General features: G+C 43.8%; 2 protein-coding genes and 1 pseudogene across 2 annotated transcripts; all 3 read right to left on the reverse strand.

Moving 5' to 3' along the window:
* Positions 1–832: 832 nt before the first annotated feature.
* Positions 833–7,324, reverse strand: LOC149276319 (beta-1,3-galactosyltransferase 5-like). The gene is made up of 3 exons (XM_089503719.1): positions 7,139–7,324; positions 1,509–2,100; positions 833–1,293 (listed from the first exon to the last, which is right to left on the reverse strand). The coding sequence occupies exons 1-3, from the start codon at positions 7,322–7,324 to the stop codon at positions 833–835; spliced, it is 1,239 nt and encodes a 412-aa protein (XP_089359845.1).
* Positions 7,325–18,181: 10,857 nt separating this feature from the next.
* On the reverse strand, positions 18,182–18,301 carry LOC149276320 (5S ribosomal RNA; annotated as a pseudogene).
* Positions 18,302–19,884: 1,583 nt separating this feature from the next.
* LOC149276321 (beta-1,3-galactosyltransferase 5-like) lies at positions 19,885–21,163 on the reverse strand. The gene is made up of 2 exons (XM_089503720.1): positions 20,605–21,163; positions 19,885–20,327 (listed from the first exon to the last, which is right to left on the reverse strand). Exons 1-2 carry the CDS (start codon positions 21,161–21,163, stop codon positions 19,885–19,887), a joined length of 1,002 nt encoding a protein of 333 aa, XP_089359846.1.
* Between the last annotated feature and the right edge of the window lie 277 nt (positions 21,164–21,440).

Consider the following 21,440-nt stretch of genomic DNA (forward strand, 5'->3'; position numbering starts at 1 on the left):
CGCACCTCATGTACGTATTTGACTAGAGATGCCCCGTCTCACAGTGATTTAATAACCTCTCCTCCCTCATTCATTTAGTACCCACCCAAAGAAACAAATACCCCATAGGCACTTTCTGCCAATGTCATAGGCACTTCCCAACGTCTGATCTTCCTCCGATGAAACCTTTCACAACAATAAATTTATCTTTCATGTCTATATCTTCTTAGCACATTCCAGTTTTTGGACCCATTTCAGCCTGACTTGCCCGTCTCTATCTACAAGTGATTTAGGCAGAAGTAAGCGGACTAAATAAAAAACTCGGTGAAAATTTTTCCGCAAAACATCTTATGCCGAAAGCCATGGAAACGCTCTGCTAAGGAATTGCTCAAGGAGGCGTGTAGCAGGAAATAGCTTCCCCCAGTAACCACAAAAAAAACAGTATTTCATATTAAACATATATTTGGAATATAATGGTACATTTTTCCATAATAATAATTCCCTTCCAATGTCAAAACCTGAGAAAGGCGCCGCTTGAATAATCCTAACACAGATTTAAGTTAATTTAAAATAATTATAATAAATATCTGCTTTGTCGTAAAAACCCATCTAGAGTCAGGACGAGGTAATGGAAGTGTTTGCGCCCAACCAAGATGGCTCTTTCAGCGCAGAATTAGAAACCTTTTTCCTAAAATGAAATCCCTCTCCATGTTTTTATGACAGAGCTGCGATAGGGTTAGAAGGACATTCATGTAGTTGGACCGTGAGACACCACCTTAAAGTGACATAAGAGCAGGAACTGTAGGACCACCGGCCACAGGTTCTATCAGGGCCACAGTGGTGTCGCCTCACATCATCGGAGACCATGTGCCGAGTTATTGCACTGAGAACCCTGAACTTCACTCCATATTTCCAGCAGGCGTTCAGGGCTAACCCCGTGCACAACAAACGCGCGCTGGTAGAGGCAAGCGTTATATGCCAGACCGAACACACGAAACCTCTCGTCGTGTTTGAACGTAAGATTTGCGGCCAACACCAAAAACCCCATATAGACGTCGTCTAGTGGAAAGACGGGCATCTTCAAAGACACCTCGTACAGACGTTTGGCCGCTGGCCCTGGGAAGAGAAAGCCCCCTCCAGAAAGGAAGAAGGGGTATTTGTGACTTTGAAAGAGGTTATAGGACACTTGGTACTTGGAGCTGCGCATGACCGTAGAGTGGCGTTGGAGGGCACCGTGAAGAACAGACGCAGACGAGCCGTGTTCTTCTATGTATCGTACAATGCTGGATGGATTCACGTAAACATCGTCATCCCCTATGGGAAGATGAGAAAAGGGGATATTAGACCAATAACAGACACAGGGGCAGCAAGTATGATGGGGTAAAAGGCATGACACACACAGGGGTAAAAGAGTATCTAACAGTGGGGTTATTCATAAAAATATATACCCCCTCTGATGGGGTAAGAGGGCATCTCACACACTGGGGGTATAATAATAGGATGAGGATGTAAGATGACATCGTTCTGACCTTTGAAGATAAATGACACCCATGGGACGTGGTGGTGCAGCCACTCCAGGAAGCAGCGCTCCTTTAGGGACAGGTTGTGATGTCCTTCGTTGAAGTCCCACTGTAGGATGTCTCCAAACTCTCGACTCTCCACCTTCACCATTTCCATGTTCCCCGGTCTCCCTCCCTGCCCCATAAGGAAGATTGGTCTGACCCTGTACCCTCCAACTACCCCCTCTCTGGCCCACGTCCGTCTCAGTGCCTCTCTCCTGTCACCAGAGGACGGGTGGGATTTAATAGCCAGGATGAGCAGAGGTTGACCGGTCTTGTCCTTAAGCTGCCCCCGTGGGGTGAGGTTGAGTGAGCACTCATAGTTCTGCAGATAGGGGAACTCAGACTGGAATCGGGACCAGTCCAGGTGATAAGTGTACACTCTGTCGGTGAGGGTGGCCGATTGCCTGATATAAAGGAGAGGAACAGAGGCAGGGGCCATGGTCCCATGGATCGGAAGTAGCACCACAGGAGACTTCAAAATCAATGTGATAAAGAAAAGCAGCGCAAAAATAGAGAGAGAATAGGCGGCCACGGTGAGGAGTCGGTATTTCATTTTGCTCTAGAAGAGATGGTCAAAAAAATGTATGTTTATTTCTTATTAAATAGTACATATCATATGTATTACCCTACACATTGCTCTATATTAACCATGCTATGTATCACGCAATATATATACTGCTATGTACAGCATATTACTCATCACGTATATGGCCCTATATATTACTCATCACATATACTCCTCCGTATATTACTCATCACATGTAATGCTCTGTATATTACTCATCAGGTATATTGCTCTGTATATTGCTCATCACGTATACTGCTCTGTATATTACTCATCACATATAATGCTCTGTATATTACTCATCACATATAATGCTCTGTATATTACTCATCACGTATAATGCTCTGTATATTACTCATCACGTATAATGCTCTGTATATTACTCATCACATATACTGCTCTGTATATTACTCATCACATATACTGCTCCGTATATTACTCATCACATATACTGCTCTGTATATTACTCACCACGTATACTGCTCCGTATATTACTCATCACGTATACTCCTCCGTATATAACTCCTCATTTATACTGCTCCGCATATTACTCGTCATGTATACTACTCTGTATATCACTCATCACGTATACTGCTATATATAATTACTCCTCATGTATACTGCTCTGTGTATTACTCATTACATATACTGCTCCGTATATTACTCCTCTCATATACTGCTGTGTATATTACTCCTCTCATATACTCCTCTGTATATTACTCATCACGTATACTACTCTGTATATTATTCCTCTCGTATACTGCTGTGTACTCATCACGTATACTGCTCCGTATATTACTCCTCTCATATACTGCTCCGTATATTACTCCTCTCGTATACTCCTCTGTATATTACTCATCACGTATACTACTCTGTATATTACTCATCACGTATACTACTCTGTATATTACTCCTCGTATACTGCTGTGTATATTACTCATTACGTATACTGCTGTGTATATTACTCCTCTCATATACTGCTGTGTAAATTACTCCTCTCGTATACTCCTCTGTATATTACTCATCACATATACTACTCTGTATATTACTCCTCGTATACTGCTCTGTATATTACTCCTCGTATACTGCTGTGTATATTACTCATTACATGTACGGCTCTGTATATCACTGCAGTAGGGGTAGCGTTATCGGTTATATGAAAGTGCAAAAGGGGTCCAGTCGCTGCCTTTTTTTTTCTTGGTTTTGTTTCCCACCAAATCTTAGTGACTGGATGGAGTTGGCTCTATCCCGATAAAGCAACATTCCACATTGTAACGTATCCTTACGCTGTTAATATTACAAATCCTTGCATGTACATACTTAGAATCTTAAAATGATACATTCTTTCATGTGAATATTTATCATCAGGAATTATTATAATTTAAGCAAAAAATAATAATAAAAAAATACATTTTAAAAAAGTACAATATCAAAGGTTAATTTCTATGTGCAGTTACAACGTTCAACCACTGGGTGGCAACATAACACAGGGATGCTTTAATAGAGCTATTTAAACACTGCTTTTATTATATATATATATATATATATATATATATATATACAGATATATATTATTATTATTTATTGTTTTATATAGCGCCATCAAATTCCGTAGCGCGTTTTATTAGTTAGATCAAAATAAATATAATATAGAAATGTATAACTCTGGATAGGGGAGGGGGCACAACATAAAAACTACCCCTAATACCCTCTACCTACGTCTAGAAGAAAGCATCCGTCCTCGAGATCTCCGGCCGCATTCACCTTACATTTAATCATCCTCAGCCAAGCAGCCCCTCTTCTTCCCCCTCAACCTCCTAATAGACTGTAAGCTCCTAGGAGTATTAGATGCTAGATTTTATATCCAGGTGATGGCTGGAGGTCTAGAAATTTCAGGTTTAGTGAATATAATTAGTGCTGGAACAGCCTCCCAGCAGAAGTGGTAGAGGGTAATACAGGGGCCGGCTCGCTGATTAAACTATACATTATACAGGCCCGGCAGACTGATTTATCTATACATTATACAGGGGCCGGCTCACTGAGTTAATTATATATTCAGCCACAGGTTAGTGAATAAACTAAGTGTCACGTTCTAAGCATCATGTAGCTTCTCTTCACAGCTGTTGCAGACTACAGCTCCTATCATGCACCCTTGGCTAGATACTCCCCCCCCGCCACTCTCTCCCCCGGACTCTCGGGGCCCTCCAATCAGGTCGCCCCCTTTACCTTTTCTCGCTCGACATCTCCAGGATCTGGCAGAACGAGGCAGGTTCCTGTCGAGCGTCAGAGTTTTCTGCCCCTGAGACAATGAGCCGTGAAATTTCTCCACTTCCCCAATTGTTTTCTGCCCAAGACGTTCTTACTGATCCCCGCATCGCCTTCCGTGCAAGAAATAGTATATAGAGATAGATAATATATATATCCTACAGAGTGCGATGTGTCTGTATATAGAGATAATATATATATCCTACAGAGTGCGGTGTGTCTGTATATAGAGATAGATAATATATCTATCATACAGAGTGCGGTGTGTCTGTATATAGAGATGGATAATATATATATCCTACAGAGTGCGGTGTGTCTGTATATAGAGATGGATAATATATATATCCTACAGAGTGCGGTGTGTGTGTATATAGAGATAGATAATATATATATATCCTACAGAGTGCGGTGTGTCTGTATATAGAGATAGATAATATATATATCCTACAGAGTGTGGTGTGTCTGTATATAGAGATAATATATATATCCTACAGAGTGCGGTGTGTCTGTATATAGAGATGGATAATATATATATCCTACAGAGTGCGGTGTGTCTGTATATAGAGATAGATAATATATATATCCTAGAGAGTGCGATGTGTCTGTATATAGAGATGGATAATATATATATCCTACAGATTGCGGTGTGTCTGTATATAGAGATGGATAATATATATATCCTACAGAGTGCGGTGTGTGTGTATATAGAGATGGATAATATATATATCCTACAGAGTGCGGTGTGTGTGTATATAGAGATAGATAATATATATATCCTACAGAGTGCGGTGTGTCTGTATATAGAGATAGATAATATATATATCCTACAGAGTGCGGTGTGTCTGTATATAGAGATAATATATATATCCTACAGAGTGCGGTGTGTGTGTATATAGAGATAGATAATATATATATCCTACAGAGTGCGGTGTGTCTGTATATAGAGATAGATAATATATATATCCTACAGAGTGCGGTGTGTCTGTATATAGAGATAGATAATATATATATCCTACAGAGTGCGGTGTGTCTGTATATAGAGATAGATAATATATATATCCTACAGAGTGCGGTGTGTCTTGTTAGGGATATTAATGAGACAAAATAGGCAAAACCAATATTTCGTCACACACGCAAAATAACGACGCTACCAAATATTGTAGGACCACATCCACAATATTAATTTAAGGAGATACCCTATATTTTATCTCCGATCCTAAATTCTTTCAGATCGCCGAAAATTATAATTCGAATTAGATAGATATCGCCACGATAGTCAATAAAAATATTATTTATTGTGAATACAATTTATAAAATCTATGTATGAGTCACACAGTGCATGATATAAAACACAAAGTTCTTAAAACATGTCAAGAATGAATCAATTCAAATACAGTATATTATCGATAGTTATCAATATGAATTGTTATTTTATGAGTCTAACACACAATTAATTTCCAGTCCACTCAGCAACCAAAAATTGATAATAATCAGAGCAGTAATAAAGATATCACTATTTCTCTTATATTAGTTTAACTAATATGACAAATTAAAAAGTAATTTAATAATGTCTACTAGTATTAGTGAAATTTGTAATAGATGCAAATGATGTCAAACTTCATCTACAGGTAAAAATACCTTTTCATTATTGTTATTATCACGGGTTATAAGCTGCAGTCTCACAAGCCGCCATATACAATAATGCAATATACAATTTCCCAGAAACAGGGAATTCTATACGAAGAAGACAAAATTCACCTCTATTCAGAATAATAAAACAATTGTATCATACATACTGAAACATCATTATACATGAATACTCCTTTGTTCTCAATTATAGAGGGAACAAACACAAAAAGAAATCATCACTACATGATTAAGTAAAATAAAATGGCTCTGACTCCATTTTGTGTTCATGTAAAGTACAGAATATATGAAATACATGTTTTCTATGATAAAATATCTGACAGTCTGTATATAGAGATAGATAATATATATATATATCCTACAGAGTGCGGTGTGTCTGTATATAGAGATAGATAATATATATATCCTACAGAGTGCGGTGTGTCTGTATATAGAGATAATATATATATCCTACAGAGTGCGGTGTGTGTGTATATAGAGATAGATAATATATATATATCCTACAGAGTGCGGTGTGTGTGTATATAGAGATAGATAATATATATATATCCTACAGAGTGCGGTGTGTGTGTATATAGAGATAGATAATATATATATATCCTACAGAGTGCGGTGTGTGTGTATATAGAGATAGATAATATATATATATATCCTACAGAGTGCTTACTCACAATTTAAACGGAGCTTTTAAATAAAACGCTCCTGAACGTCACACGACGCGTTTCACCTTCTGGCGCCATTCGCATTCCAGATTGATAAAAGCAGAAGGTGAAACGTGGATTTGGAGGACGACCTGCTACCTGCTTCAAAGAAGGTTCAGCCTCCCTTATATTACACAACTACTTATAAGGGGGAGTTTAAAAAATATTTATTTCAGCGCTCCACACTTTTCCGGTGTGAAAGCGCCAGAATATATGTTTGCACTTTGTCACTTTGTGGAATAGGGGGGTCCTTCCACGTGTTTTTTGAGCGGCTATCTTCTAAACCTTGCACTACCATCACCACCGTTAACCCTTAATCCGCTTATTTCTAGAGAGCGGCATCTATAACATTAGACCTAAAGAGGGACTGTCCCGCGAGAGCGTCGGCGAGGATCATTGCGTCTCACACACTAAAATACCGGACTGTCCTCATTGGATGGTCCGGCTCCCCGTGGCTCCACTGGCCAATCACGGTCTTCTGCCAGTTCCAGGCGCGGTCTTCTGCCGGTTCCAGGCGCGGTCTTCTGCCGGTTCCAGGCGCGGTCTTCTGCCGGTTCCAATTTTCTCCGGCCCATTAACCTGTGCCTCTGCACATAGACTCTCATTTCACCCCAGAACCCACGCACCCGAAATGGGGGCTCAGCATTACCCTCATCTGGAACCGATGGGGCGCTCGACTGCTTAAGGACTGTTTTATGTAATTGGATTGGGCTCTATGACGGGTACCAGAGGATGCTGGCCAATACATGAAGGGGAGAAATGCTGAGGGGCCCCTGTAACGGGCATGAATTAAACTCCTCGCATTTCACTTTTGAGATTAATCGTAATAAAACATTTACATGGTGACAGGAATCATTATTTCTTAAAAGGAAAGGGGCGTTCTTGCGATTGGTTACACATAGATGGATAGAGGAAGGATCCCCAGAAGTGTCTGAAAACCAAGGTGTGTGACCAGAGCCGGCCTTAAGTGTTCTGGCCCCCTGTGCGGACTACTCCTCTGGCGCCCCCTTCTCACTACCCCCCCGCCTCTTCTCACTACCCCCCTCTCTGCCCCTTCTCACTACCCCCCTCTCTGCCCCTTCTCACTACCCCCCCGGCCCTTCTCACTACCCCCCTTCTCACTACCCCCCTCTCTGCCCCTTCTCACTACCCCCCCTCTCTGCCCCTTCTCACTACCCCCCCCCCCCGCCCTTTCTAACTATCTACTCTCTCTCCCTATTTCTCATTATTTAACATGAAGGATGTTAAATAAAGTAAAAAAACCCCCGATGTTTTAATTTAAGTCCCGGGCAGGCGCCCCTGTTGCCATGGCGCCCTGTGCGGCCGCACACCCCTAAGGCCGGCCCTGTGTGTGACTAACGAGCTTATATGAAATAAAGGTGTCGGAGGAGTCATCCTGACTCATCTAATGAGTTTACTTTGTGATAACCGTCAGGTGTTAAAGTGACATCTAATAAAATCCTCCCCGATCACTTTAATTACTGTACGGCGTACTAACCCCATTACACGCGTGTAACACGCAAAGATAATAACGATGCAATTCACCCCAAAAAATACAACGGACGCTACTATAAAATAATCATTAAGCTTAATAATAAAATAACAATACTAGAAAACTAAGAATGTAAAATATTAATAATAACTATAATTATTATTATTATGACGGCTATACAATAATTATTAAGGCTAATATAAAATATCAATACTATAAAACAATAAGAATAATGTAAAATTAATAATAATTATTAGTAGTAGTTATTATTAGTATTATTATTAATATCATGGCTCCTATACAATAATTTTTATGACTTTTATGTAATATTTTTACTATATGATACGTGTTCTTATGTCATAAATATATAGAAGGAATGGGATTAGCCTCTTTTATCGTTATATATATGGCCCCTGGTAATAATGTTCACCCGCAGACTCCCCAATCAGGCTGCTCTGCTTTTAATTAAGTGTCAAATTAGTTCATTAAATGCGTTAATTTGTTAATTAAAAGGCTCTCCTGCTAAACATTTACATCAATATCTTTGATTCAAATCAAACAAATGCAACACACAGAGCCTGAGGGGCAAAAAAAGTGCTCAAGAACAGCCACAGAGGGGCACTTTTATTTGGTTAGAGGCAGAGCTATTAGAAGGAGAATAACGGGTTAATTTATAAAGCCGTTCCCTGCTGTTTCTATACACATTATCGGGGCTTTTAGGGCTGCAGAACCCTGCGATACCCTCATACCCAGCAAACATTCTGAAAAGAGGGGCATCAGGGGAGGAGAGAGGGGCATCAGGGGAGGAGAGAGGGGCATCAGGGCGAAGAAGAACACAGGGGAGGAGAGAGGGGCATCAGGGGAGGAGAGAGGGGCATCAGGGCGAAGAAGAACACAGGGGAGGAGAGAGGGGCATCAGGGGAGGAGAGAGGGGGGCATCAGGGCGAAGAAGAACACAGGAGAGGGGAGAGATAGGTACAGGGGAGAGAGGGGCTTTAGGGGAGGAGAGAGGGGCTTTAGGGGAGGGCTAAAGGGTATGAAGAAAGGAGAGAGGCATCAGAGAAGGGAAGAGGGGCATAGAAGAGGAGACAAGGACATCAGTGGAGGGGCACTGGGGAGGAAATATGGGCATTAGGGGAAGAAAGAGGGGCACGGGGGGGGGGGGGACTTGGCAGACAGACTTACCCCTCTGCTCCGGGACTCGGATGTGTCTTTCACACCTCGTGCCCCGGCCGTCTCTGCTGGTTAGTGGTGGCAGTAAATGATGTGGAGTTGAAAACTTTATTACACAGAACCGGTTCGCCAGGTTTGCCCTGACCAAGTGATTTGGAAATGTAAATACTGGCAACGTACCTGAAGCAGATCATGGGGAGGAAAAAGATATTAAAATAATAATAAATATTATAAAACATTTCCCAAAAAGGGTTCAGATAGGAAGGGAATGTCTACGGAGGGATAGGAAGGGGCAACGGGGACCCCCAAACCCGGTTCCTGATCGGGGCACATGGAGCCAGAGTCCTGCGCCTCATCTGGACCCCCTGGATTTATGTCACCGGGAAGTGAACGGCATACAAGGTCTAATAGTGCCCTACGGGGCTGTCCTCGACCTGTCTGAGGGGGGCATTTCCTAATTCTATGAACATTTACTTGGACCAGCATGACCCGGTCATTAAAAGCACATGGAAGTCGCTGACAAACAGATTCTCTCTACCACATCTGCTGGGAGGCTGTTCCACTGATCTCCCACCCTCTCAGTAAAGTAAAACTCCTGTCCGTTCCACCTTGTCCTCTGACGCTCTAGTGTTAGATTCCGCTCTCCTGTTGATTTGTGATGACGCCGTCCCTTTAAGAGCAATAAGCCCACCGCAGAGGGGTCTTTACGTTCATTAACCGTTTTCTTGCTGGATTTCACAGAGCGATTGTTTAGAAGATCGCACCCTCGTCACATGCCGGCTCGTTTATTTAACAGTAACTGCCCCAGGAGGCAAGATGGTCTAAAAGTTACCCCACCCTGCGCGGCTGCGGAACTGCTGCTGTAATGGGAAGCCCGCGCCGAATGTTGCGGGGTAAAGATCTGCTGCTGCCATGTGGTGGCTTTTTGTGCTTCTGCCTGCCATGTTTCGGTTGCCCCTGGGTGGGGTGACTACGGTTACTCTTTGGGCAAGCGAGAGGCTCTTTTGTGATGTAGAATCAGGCCTGCGATCATCTCACTGCTATTCAGGACTGCAGAGCCCAACGCGTTTCGCCTGTTACTTCGCTTACCCTGGAAACGCGTCGGGCTCCGCAGCCTCGGCAGTCTTAGCGAGAGCAGACAATAAACGGAGTAAAGCAGGAAGCTCTCCCCGAAGCCCAGCTGGGGGGGGGTATGTGTGTTCTTCCACGTAGACAGCAGCTGTTAGCAAAGCGATGTTTTATTGGGTAATAACGCATTTCACAAGCGGTTTACTGGATGCAAACGAGTCACGGGAAACCAAGGAGCCCTCGCTGCGCACGTTGGGAGAGAAGCTTTTAGTCGCCGACAAATAAAAATCCCCAACTGCAAATAATTGTAGCGAGAGCGCGAGGCTTCGGTGAATCCGACCCGGTATTCGAATCCCCTGCGCATGTTAGGGCCGGATGAGTCCTGCTCCGGTGATCCGTGGCCCGCGTGGTTCCATGAAATGGATGTTTTCTGTTACTCCGTTGACCTCAGACAGTCCGGCATCAAACTAACGACACTTTTACCTTTTATTGACTTTATTCCAGAGAATAATGATGATAAAGAGTTCATTGTCCTGCTGCCCGGCGCCGGCACATAAAACGCTCTTTATATTTGAACGAACGTCATTCCATTGTTACATTTATTTACTTTCTTTCTAATTCTCAGACTTTCTATTGTTTTTTTTTTTCCTGAGCCTAAATTATAGAAAAAAAGGTTTTGCCAAAAATGGCTAACGTCAATATTACGAAAAAAAATGGTAACGGGATAAAATCTGCGATCCCGAAATCTGAGCACAAAGAGAGAATTCATCATGTTACCGCGTGCTAGAGAATTCACTCGCTCACTGACACTCTCACACTCGCTCACTGACACACTCACACTCGCTCACTGACACACTCACACTCGCTCACTGACACACTCACACTCTCATTATTGTTCACACTTCCTCTCACGCTCTCTAAATGTTTCCCTGCTTTCTCCGCAGAACACTTCCGCATCATCATCTTCTCTCTTCTCGCATCTCCGCAGACATAAGCTGGATATAAGCTCTCGCATGCAGTGACGTCCTCTCCCTCGATCTTTCAATCGGGAGGATAACTTTGGCTGAAGTTTGCGACGTGTTATGCGACGAAAATTATGCGGACAAAGATAGATGCAAGAAGAGAGGGGGGACGAAAGAGAGGGGGGACGAAAGAGAGGGGGGACGAAAGAGAGGGGGGACGAAAGAGAGGGGGGACGAAAGAGAGGGGGGACGAAAGAGAGGGGGGACGAAAGAGAGGGGGGACGAAAGAGAGAAGATGAAGAACAAGAAGATGCAGAAGAGGAAGTGGTCGGCAGAGAAGGTAGGAAACATTTAGAGAGTGTGAGAGAATGAACGAGAATGAGAGTGAGTGAGAAAGAATGAGAGTGATTGAGAATGATTGAGAGTGAGTGAGAGTCACTGTGGGCACCGGGCAACAAATTTTGTTCCTGAATCAAAAATGGCCCCAAATTTTCAGCCGAACCGAATCGGCAGGGAATGTAATTTGTTGCCCGGAAATGAAGGGGCCCGCGGAAATTTACCCCCTCACCCCCCAATTAAAATTTCTGTAGGACTAGCATTTCTCTGTTGAAATTTATGAGAAAAACAGGAAACGGTGGCCTAAGATATATATATTTTATAACAGGTTTTAGATGAACGGCGTCATCGGAGCCCGCAGAGGATGGAATTCTGAGTTTGTCACAATCGTTTGTTCCGGAAATCTCTGCCTGCACCGGGAATTTTTCCGCCTCAATGGTCGGCGTACGTTTTGGGGAACATTGCGTTCCCTGCAAATCCTGATGAAACTAGGAGGACGGGGAGCGAGCGGGGACGCGCAGGCGATGGAACCGGTTTATCAGGAACTGACCTCTGAAAGAGCCTAAGCCACAAGAATTTGGGTGACAATAGAGAGTTGGCAGAAGGGCACAAATGATTCGGCTTATGGCAGTATCTGACGGGACGTTTCTGGGTCAAACGTGTAAAATAACCAATAAAACATTCCTGCGGCTTCTTGGCTCTAAAATTACCCCCCGAGATTATTAATAAGACGAGTCGCGCTCCGTGATGGGAACCGGAGTTCTGTAAGTCAAGGCCGCCCGGCCTCCATCATGGCTGGTGGCTCTTCTCAGCCCCGGGCAGCTTGGCGCCGTAGCTCCCATCACTGCTGGGTCTACTTTTCCCACTTGGGAAAGCCAGAGTCTCGGCAGACAGGGATCCGCATGGTGCCCCAGGACCACCAGGCTTAGGGTCGCCAATCATTTAGAGCCAGTTGTAACGCTTAGAACGTGGGACCGGGAGCCAAGTACTTCAACGGGGTCACGTAATGTAATGTCATGTGATCGCTAACCGCGCGTTGGTAGGTCACGTAATGTCATGTGATCGCTAACCGCGCGTTGGTTGGATTTAGTTACTAGGCACTTTTGGGTCTGAGTACCGAGAACCTCATCATAATATTTTGACCCCACTTTTCTATCCGGGTATTTATTCTTAGGATGTAAACGATACATTGCTGTGAATGTTCGCACAGCTGGGGTTGATAAGGGGGTAGTTTATGTGACCTCCATACCTGTTGGAGAAGGTCAGAGATAAACCGGGCGCCCTGGTCTCGGAGGCTCTCCTGATGAAATCATTCTCAACGTTTCCCTGAACTAACGATGGTAATTTCTGGGATCGGGGGGGGGGGTAATCTCCGTGTAGCTCATCCAGGGGGTGCCGTCTGCCTCCGCCGCTCGGTCCGAATACTTTGGGCGATATATCGGTCAGACACGGGGCCTGTGGCATTGTAGAGGCTGCGTTGTGGACAGGGCTATGTGATAAGAAGAAGAAGAAACCGGGCGCGTTTGTGTTTCGAAATGACGACAAGCGGGAGCTAAAATAAGTGCTTGTTAGCAATTTAATTAAGTGGCATCGTTACCCAATAACGACGCGCATGCTTAAATGGGTATCACAGGAACATAATGATATACGATAGGGCAGCAAAGTGTTTAACCCCTTCAGTCCCCTATGGACTTACCGGTACATCCAAAAAACGCATCCCAAGAATCCCCTATGGACGTACCGGTACGTCCTCCCCTTCTTGCAGCATCAGGGACACATCAGACGGCAGCCCGGACTCCCCCCTGACAGCAGAAGCCATCATCGCCGGCTTTCTGCTGCCCGATCTCCTGTAACAGCTTCGGGCACGAACGCCGGAAAACTGTTACATTTTTAAATGGCGATCGGGCATTCACTGCTGACGTCACCCGCAAGGTCACCAGAAGACAGGATATCCCCTGATCCCGCTGAGGCATCAATCGGTGCAGGGGGATCGCAGGGAGGAGAGCGAGAAAAAAAAAGGTGATTTAAAAAAAAAAAAAAATCACTAAAATACAATAAATAATAATTGTGACATCACTGGCATTAATAACATGTATAAAATACAAAAAATAAAATATTAAAAAAACATGTATAAAAAAGATAATACCGGTAATAAAAAAAAAAAGAAAAAACCCTGACATCCCATTGCCCTAACACAACATCTACCCAGTATAACCCTCCTGCCCGGTTCACAACCCCCAAACCCGTTAAGCCATAAGCATAAAAATTCTTCGAATAATGTACACCTTATAGTATGCTCCCTATAAGTGCTGGGAAAGTATGAAAAATCTATAAAAATTAGGTGTTTCTGAAATCAGGACACCTGCATTGATAAACTTGGAGGGGATTTTCAATCACTTTACCTAATTTTGAGAGGATTCAGAGGGAAAATTTCTAAAAAAAAAATAGGTTTTTTTTTTTTTTTCTAATTTTCGCTAGTTTTTACTAAATTTTCAGCTAATCATCTAACTATGGTATCAACCGAAAGATCTATCTCTCCTTGAAAAAACAATATATAGTTTCCATGAGTACACTATTCACAGGAAAACCGACATAGCGCAAAAATGGCAAAATTGCTCCGCGACTTGAGGTACCAAAACCCCCTGGGACTGAAGGGGTTAAAGGAATGAGGATTATGATTAACGCCCTGGGGTGATTCAAAGCCCGCAGTTAAGAAATTAGGAACGCTGCACAGGGACGGCGGGACCCCGTGTCCGTGTAAATATTTTTGGGATCTGCGGGGTGCACACGCCATGGACCCCGAAAACAAGCCAAGGGGAATGACAGAGCTGGGAACTAATGTCTAATAATAATATATAATAAAAATACTATATATAATAATACATATAATAAATATACATAAATAACAATACTTTTTCCTGCTGTAAAGATCTTAATCAGTCGTTGGTCTCGTCTTAGATTCAGGAGCCGTATGTCTATCCCATGCATGTTTAATACCCTTGCTGTATTACCCTCTACTACCTCTGCTGGGAGGCTGTTCCACTTATCTACCACCCTCTCAGTGAAATAAAACTGTCTGCTCACCTAGCTCTACTGCTCTCTTGCTGTACACGAGAGAACATTTGAGCAACAAATTGATACGCGTGCCGTCCATACGCAACGACCTCACCCAGATCTGACTGCGATATACACACCCAGGAGGGGGAGGGGAGCTGAACAGATCGTTTAGGTCCAAGTGGGGCAAATGGGAGACGGCTGAGAGTCATAAAACCAAAGCCGGTTCTGGGCTCCAAGCAAGTCAAGGCTCTTTGTACAGGAAGGAACAGGCCTGGGCGCAGCGTACCCGCGTCTAGTCCTGGCACAGGCACAGGCACAGGCACAGGCATAGGCATAGGCATGAGCCCTTATCCAACCCTAAACAGAAGGCACTCCGCTGCCAAGCTCTGATTCACACATCGTTGGCTGCAAACAAATCATCAATTATTTGCCTTAATATGCCACTAACTAACCCTGCCCCCGGGAATCGATAATATTACCATTACTAAGGGGGCAAAAGAATTCCGATGGTTCAGCGGATGCCCCAAAGCAGTAAAGGGCCCCCCTGCACCAATAGGGAGGGGGGGTCATGACTGCTGGCCCAGGGCTGCAGTCAGGGTCTCTTTTGATTGGTGGGTGGCGGTAACATTGTTGCAGCTATTCGGGTTATATTGGGGGTAAGAGGTGAATCTTTGTCGCCGGCAGACGCTCCCCTCCCGCCCGCAATGTTTTCATGTTATACACGTCACGGTTTGGTCGGCTCGTGTTTTTTATGTTTGTTACATTTCTTTTTTAATCGCGTCTTGTTTGATTGTCACAGCTGTGGTCCCCTGGCCAGTGCGGGTTACAAATAAGCATGGAATGTTTGCCCCTAATGGGGGGCGGGGGCGGGATTATGGCACCTGCGGGGCTAGGACTCTTGGCTTGTTGGGGTAATTATCTGCCTGTTGGGTTTAGTGCATCAGCTGGCAGGTCGGTTTAGAATCGGTGGTGTGTTTTACCGCTGGCCTGGGGAATGTTTATTCTAATAAAGCTGTGGCCAAAATCCCTACCCCTCTAATGTGTCCTGTGTCTTCATTTGGGGGAAGGTGGCGGGTTAATCTGGGTTTTTGGGTAACTTTTAGCACTGGGGGTTATTACTGTATACAGGGCTGGGGGTTATATTACTGTATACAGCGCTGGGGTTATATTACTGTATACAGCGTTGGGGGGGTTATATTGCTGTATACAGCGCTGGGGGTATATTACTGTATACAGCGCTGGGGGTTATATTACTGTATACAGTGCTGGGGGTTATTACTGTATACAGCGCTGGGGGTTATATTACTGTATACAGCGCTGGGGGTTATATTACTGTATACAGTGCTGGGGGTTATATTACTGTATACAGCGCTGGGGGTTATATTACTGTATACAGGGCTGGGGGTTATATTACTGTATACAGCGCTGGGGGGGTTATATTACTGTATACAGCGCTGGTGGTTATATTACTGTATACAGCGCTGGGGTTGTATAACAGAGAGGAGGAAATGTATTTTTGGTGGCGGTTCCTGTTGGTTACGAGACGTGAAGATTCTCAGTAGTATTTTTTTATTGGAACAGAATACAGCCTAGTAAATGATTCACATGTAAGAGACCCCTGGAGACGTATAGGCAGAAGGGGTTACATGACCCAGCCATGCACTCAGGAAGGAACTGGGGGAGGATTTGGGGTCAAACATCGGTCAGCGACTCAGTATCACCTGGGTGGGATTTATTTTGGCGGGAAAATATACTGTATAAATTTATGTGAAAATAACCATATTTATTATTTCTGATATACAGAGGAGAGAAGATTCCCGCCCTCCCTCCCCGAGTCTAGGAATTCAGCGGAGGACGGCTGCATTGGATTGCGTTGGGATCTGGCGGAGTGATCCAGAGGTTTTTAGACCTTGATCTAGTTTGTGGTATGGGCATACATTCATGTTGTGTTAGATGTTAGAGTGATGCCCATACAGGTTTTTCTACATTCAAGGTGTTTATTGCCCCGACCCATCGTGTCCTGAGTTTTACAACAACCCGTGGTATCTGGCGGCGCTGGTGTCGTCAATAGGACCATTAAGTTATGGTCGGTTCAGTTTTAAATTCAGAATTTTAAGACGTGTACATTTCTTTATTACCGTTAAATTTGGAGTAATAAACAATGTCGCGGCATTTAGTAAATAAATGCCGTGGCCAATTCTAAATCCAACGTGCCTCCGTGTCATTTTTTCGGCGTTCGAACAGTTAATACACAGTGCCGTAATGATAATGTGAAGTGCACGGGTCATGAAGAAGAGGGGGTAGCGCTCCGGGCTAAGCCACCCATTAACCAACCCACGACCACTTACCAAATAAAACACGGACAACTGAATATGGATGAAAACAAGCCACAGCTTTTTATTACAAAAACACAAACCATACTGTGTTAGCCTATATTTAAGAGAAAAACACACAGAAAAAACAGCCACAACTAACACAGTAATAAATTAACTCTGTCCTTGCCGGCCCAGCTTCCATCCTGAAAAACCACCGAGGTCCAACATCACAAACAACAGCTTCCTGCGCTGCCCATCTACCAGTGCTGACCACCAGCCGACCATAAGCTCGGTGGGCACGACCCAGGTCATTGACCTTACCACAAGAGGTTAGGGGAGGATTGAGACCCGCCTTCCATGTCCAGACACACCAATTCCTGACCGGCAAGGACACGCCACCCGCCTGCTGTGACAAAGAAAAGAAGTTAAACATGGAAAATGACATAAGAGGGAAGTGACTGCTAGCCGGCTATTAAAATGGCAATGACCCAGGTCACCTAAAGCTCACCCCTATATACCCTCTGACATGCACGCCCCCCCCCACGCCATGCACCCACCAATCACTACGCACTCACCCTGTACATTAAGCTATGCTAATTCCCAGGGGCCTAAACATCGCCCTCTAACAAAGAAAAGGAATCCCAGCACTCCGAACAGCTTCCGGGCTCTAGGACGCTTTATTAAGCGAGCGCAAACAAAAGCAACGTTTCGGCCAAACAGGGCCTTTGTCAAGCTAACACTTTGCTCCAAATCACACGCTTAGGTAATGAGTATAATTCTATGCAACCAATCAGGTTCAGTCACACCAAGTAACGCAAACAATTAGTGATAATTACATATCTTATTTAAAAACAATCACCAAGTGATTTAGAAACATCAGATAATTAAAATGTTTACAGCCACATTATCCGGTATATTACAAATAATCACACATATTAATGGCACATAGTAAATACCCTGCGTCTCCATAACTTAATCTCTTTCTGTTGCCCTTCTGCCAATGTCTGATCATGTGACCAGACCAAACCATATGATTGCATGATGACATCACGCCAAAAAAACCCCCAAAAATTAGGTATTTCCAGGCGGTCTCCCATCCAGGTACTAACCAAGCCCAACCCTGCTTAGCTTCCGAGATCAGACGAGATCGGGCGCTTTCAGGATGGTATTTTACGTCATCAAACCTCCCAAAAAGGGGAAGAAGGTGTATCGGCAGAGCGGTCATCAGGACGACCAAGTACATATAATGTAGACGCAATCATTTAATAACATTAAAGAGCCACAGCAATAAAGTAAAATGGGGAGAAAAAAAGAAAAAGAAATACTACGAGCAAATATGCAACTAAAGTATGAAGCACATCCCACACTGCCCTATACCCAGATGAGTCCGTATTCTGAACAAAGTGCAGATTTAAGTGCATATGAATTTAAAAAGTGCAGTTTATCAAAAAATACAATTAATAAAGGAATATAATATTTTCTACAAAAAAAATATCGGAAAATAATGATATTAAATCACATATATATATATTAAAGTGTAAAAATCATGTCAAATAGACAAATATAAATAGCTAGACATGTGTCCTCTTATACCTTTTAAAATCCCTATATTACATCATACATGTAAAGTGATAACGTGTACTATGTTACACATTTAAAGTGAACCAAATTTGGCAAGTGTATAACATGTCACTGTCAGACGGATCTTATCTCGCCAGTAAATCTTATCGCACTAAAATAACAAAACCCAACCCCAAGTTAAAACTGCCCTGATGTGTAATTCCTCCCCATCTTCAGACACGTATAAAGAATATATTTAATTTTACAATTGGTGAAAACGTATTATTTGGTATAAACAAATAGAATTCAGATTTTTATTCTAACAAACGCACGGAACCTTTTCATTTTCATATTGATAAATAAAGAAATAATTTTGGGGTGGATCGGACTTTTATCATAAATAAAGTTTTAAGTAAACAATTAAAGGGGGAAAGTCACATTTCACGTTACTCAGCGCTACGCGATTTATTAGATCAAAAGCAAAGTGCATTCGGTGAACCTGCGCAAAATTCCCCAATTTCTTCATCCATCAAAAAATATTTTCATTGGAAAACTTCTGAAGCGGCTCCCAGAGTGAGAATGATCATTTCTTTATTTCCGTAAAAAATATCGCTAATATAGAATTTTTGATTCGAGTTTTTTCACCAGGTTCCGTTCAAACTTTTTTTTTTAAACTAATTTTCTTCTTCAGACTTTGCATTTGAGTCTGATTCCTGCCCCGGTGGGGCAGCTCAATGGAGGGGAAGTCCTGCGCAGCACGGATCTTTCCACTAGTACTTGCTGGCGTTCTCTGCCCCGTCCGATGATGTCATTTCTCTTCGCCGTAGAGAATGTTGCAGAGAGAGAAAACCCGCCAGCTGCTCAGACCCTCGCCTCCATCGCAGATCCATCGCAGGTCCAAGACGCGGCTGCTGAGAACCTCAAACGCCATCCTGGGCTTGGGGAAGATAACCTCATGCGCCATCTTGAATCTGGCCCGGAGACTCTTAGGTCTTCACGCGGTAACCTAAGAGCTTTGAATGAGCAGAACATGTTTGCGAGTACACGGTACGGGGAATCTGTATGTGCAGAACAGAACATGCTCACGCCTTAGAGTGTGCGTCAGCAGATGCCAACATTATGTACAAGCAGGTCCCAGTCCATACATCCCGGAGTTTAATTGGCATTCGAGAAGGTCCAGAGGAGAAAATAGGGCTGTAATTTCATATCTTACACCGGGCTTCCTGGACTCCATTCCACACGGTCACCAGACGCTCTGGGCCAATCCCATGGACCACCAGAGCTTGCCGGTACTTGCATGCATTGTACCTCAAACCATGGACTTGGAACCGGGCATCGTGCCGGTAGGTTAAGTTTCCTGCCAGAGCTAAGAACCCAAAATACACATCGTCCAACGGGAAAACTGGGATCGTCTTGGAGGCTTCGTATAGGATCTTAACCGAGGCTCCAGGGAAGAGGAAGCCTCCACCGGAGAGGAAGGAGGGATATCTGTGGAATGGGTAGAGAGTCTTGGAGACGCGGTATTTGGTGGAGCGCATAACAGAAGGATGGCGCCAAAGATTGCCGTGCAACGTGAGAGCGGAGGATCCATGTTCGGTGATGTACTGCACCACGGCTGCTGGATTCACATACTCATCATCATCTCCTGAAGAAGAAGGAACGAGGATCAGCGAGGAATAGAGAAACGGAGAATAACGGGAGAGAAAGGAGGGATAAACACAAAACATATCCTACTATATTACCCTAACGGGTATGATGGGGTAAAAAGCATGACACACACAGGGGTAAAAGAGTATCTAACAGGGGGTTATTCATAAAAATATTGGGTCAGTGACCCCCCCTCTGATGGGGTAAGAGGGCATCTCACACACTGGGGGTATAATAAATAATAGGATGAGGATGTAAGATGACGTTGTTCTGACCTTTGAAGATAAATGCCACCCATGGGACGTAGTGGTGCAGCCACTCCAGGAAGCAGCGCTCCTTTAGGGACAGGTTGTGATGTCCTTCGTTGAAGTCCCACTGTAGGATGTCTCCAAACTCTCGACTCTCCGCCTTCACCAGTTCCATGTTCCCCGGTGTCCCTCCCTGCCCCATAAGGAAGATTGGTCTGACCCTGTACCCTCCAACTACCCCCTCTCTGGCCCACGTCCGTCTCAGCGCCTCTCTCCTGTTACTAGAGGACGGGTGGGATTTAATAGCCAGGAGGAGCAGAGGTTGACCGGTCTTGTACACAGGCTGCCCCCATGGGGTGAGGTTGAGCGAGCACTCATAGCTCTGCAGATGGGGGAACTCGGACTGGAATCGGGACAAGTCCAGGTGATAAGTGTACACTCTGTCTGTGAGGTTGGCCGATTGCCTGGAGGCCTTAAAGGACACTTGATTTTTGATGTTGTTGGGTTCCCAGAAGAGCATTTTTGTGAAAAATATGGCAGCTGAAACTAGGGTAACACCAGAGAAGGACTGGAAGTGGCACCTCATCTTGCGGCCACACAGAAGGATGCTAATTATGAGAATGAGAAGGTGTTACGAGACGAACGCAGCGTAACGCTGTAGACATTCCGATGCCAAGAATGTTTCACCCTTCCTTAATATTTTAATGGCTACATTCCAATTAAGATTTATTTTATTAACGAAAGAGTTCCTTTACGGTTCTTTCCCCGCCCCAAATGTTCTTCTTTCTTTACTTTTGTTATTTAGGGATAGTTTTAGAAGACTTGGCTGTAATGGCTAAAATTAAACTAATTACTCTGAAGAG

The sequence above is a fragment of the Sceloporus occidentalis genome, unplaced genomic scaffold (genome assembly GCF_023333645.1).
Source record: "Sceloporus occidentalis isolate IW3139 unplaced genomic scaffold, rSceOcc1.0.p SCAF_242, whole genome shotgun sequence".
Taxonomy (NCBI): domain Eukaryota; kingdom Metazoa; phylum Chordata; class Lepidosauria; order Squamata; family Phrynosomatidae; genus Sceloporus; species Sceloporus occidentalis.

Excerpts from the sequence above, each read along its gene's own strand:
- LOC149276321 (XM_089503720.1), bottom strand. The coding sequence starts at position 21,163 with ATGAGGTGCCACTTCCAGTCCTTCTCTGGTGTTACCCTAGTTTCAGCT. Across the intron at positions 20,328-20,604 it reads GGTGGCATTTATCTTCAAAG|GAGATGATGATGAGTATGTG; the intron begins GTCAGAACAACG and ends CTTCTTCTTCAG.
- LOC149276319 (XM_089503719.1), bottom strand. The coding sequence starts at position 7,324 with ATGAGAGTCTATGTGCAGAGGCACAGGTTAATGGGCCGGAGAAAATTG. Across the intron at positions 2,101-7,138 it reads CATCCAATGAGGACAGTCCG|AGCAAAATGAAATACCGACT; the intron begins GTATTTTAGTGT and ends CATCTCTTCTAG. Across the intron at positions 1,294-1,508 it reads GGTGTCATTTATCTTCAAAG|GGGATGACGATGTTTACGTG; the intron begins GTCAGAACGATG and ends ATCTTCCCATAG.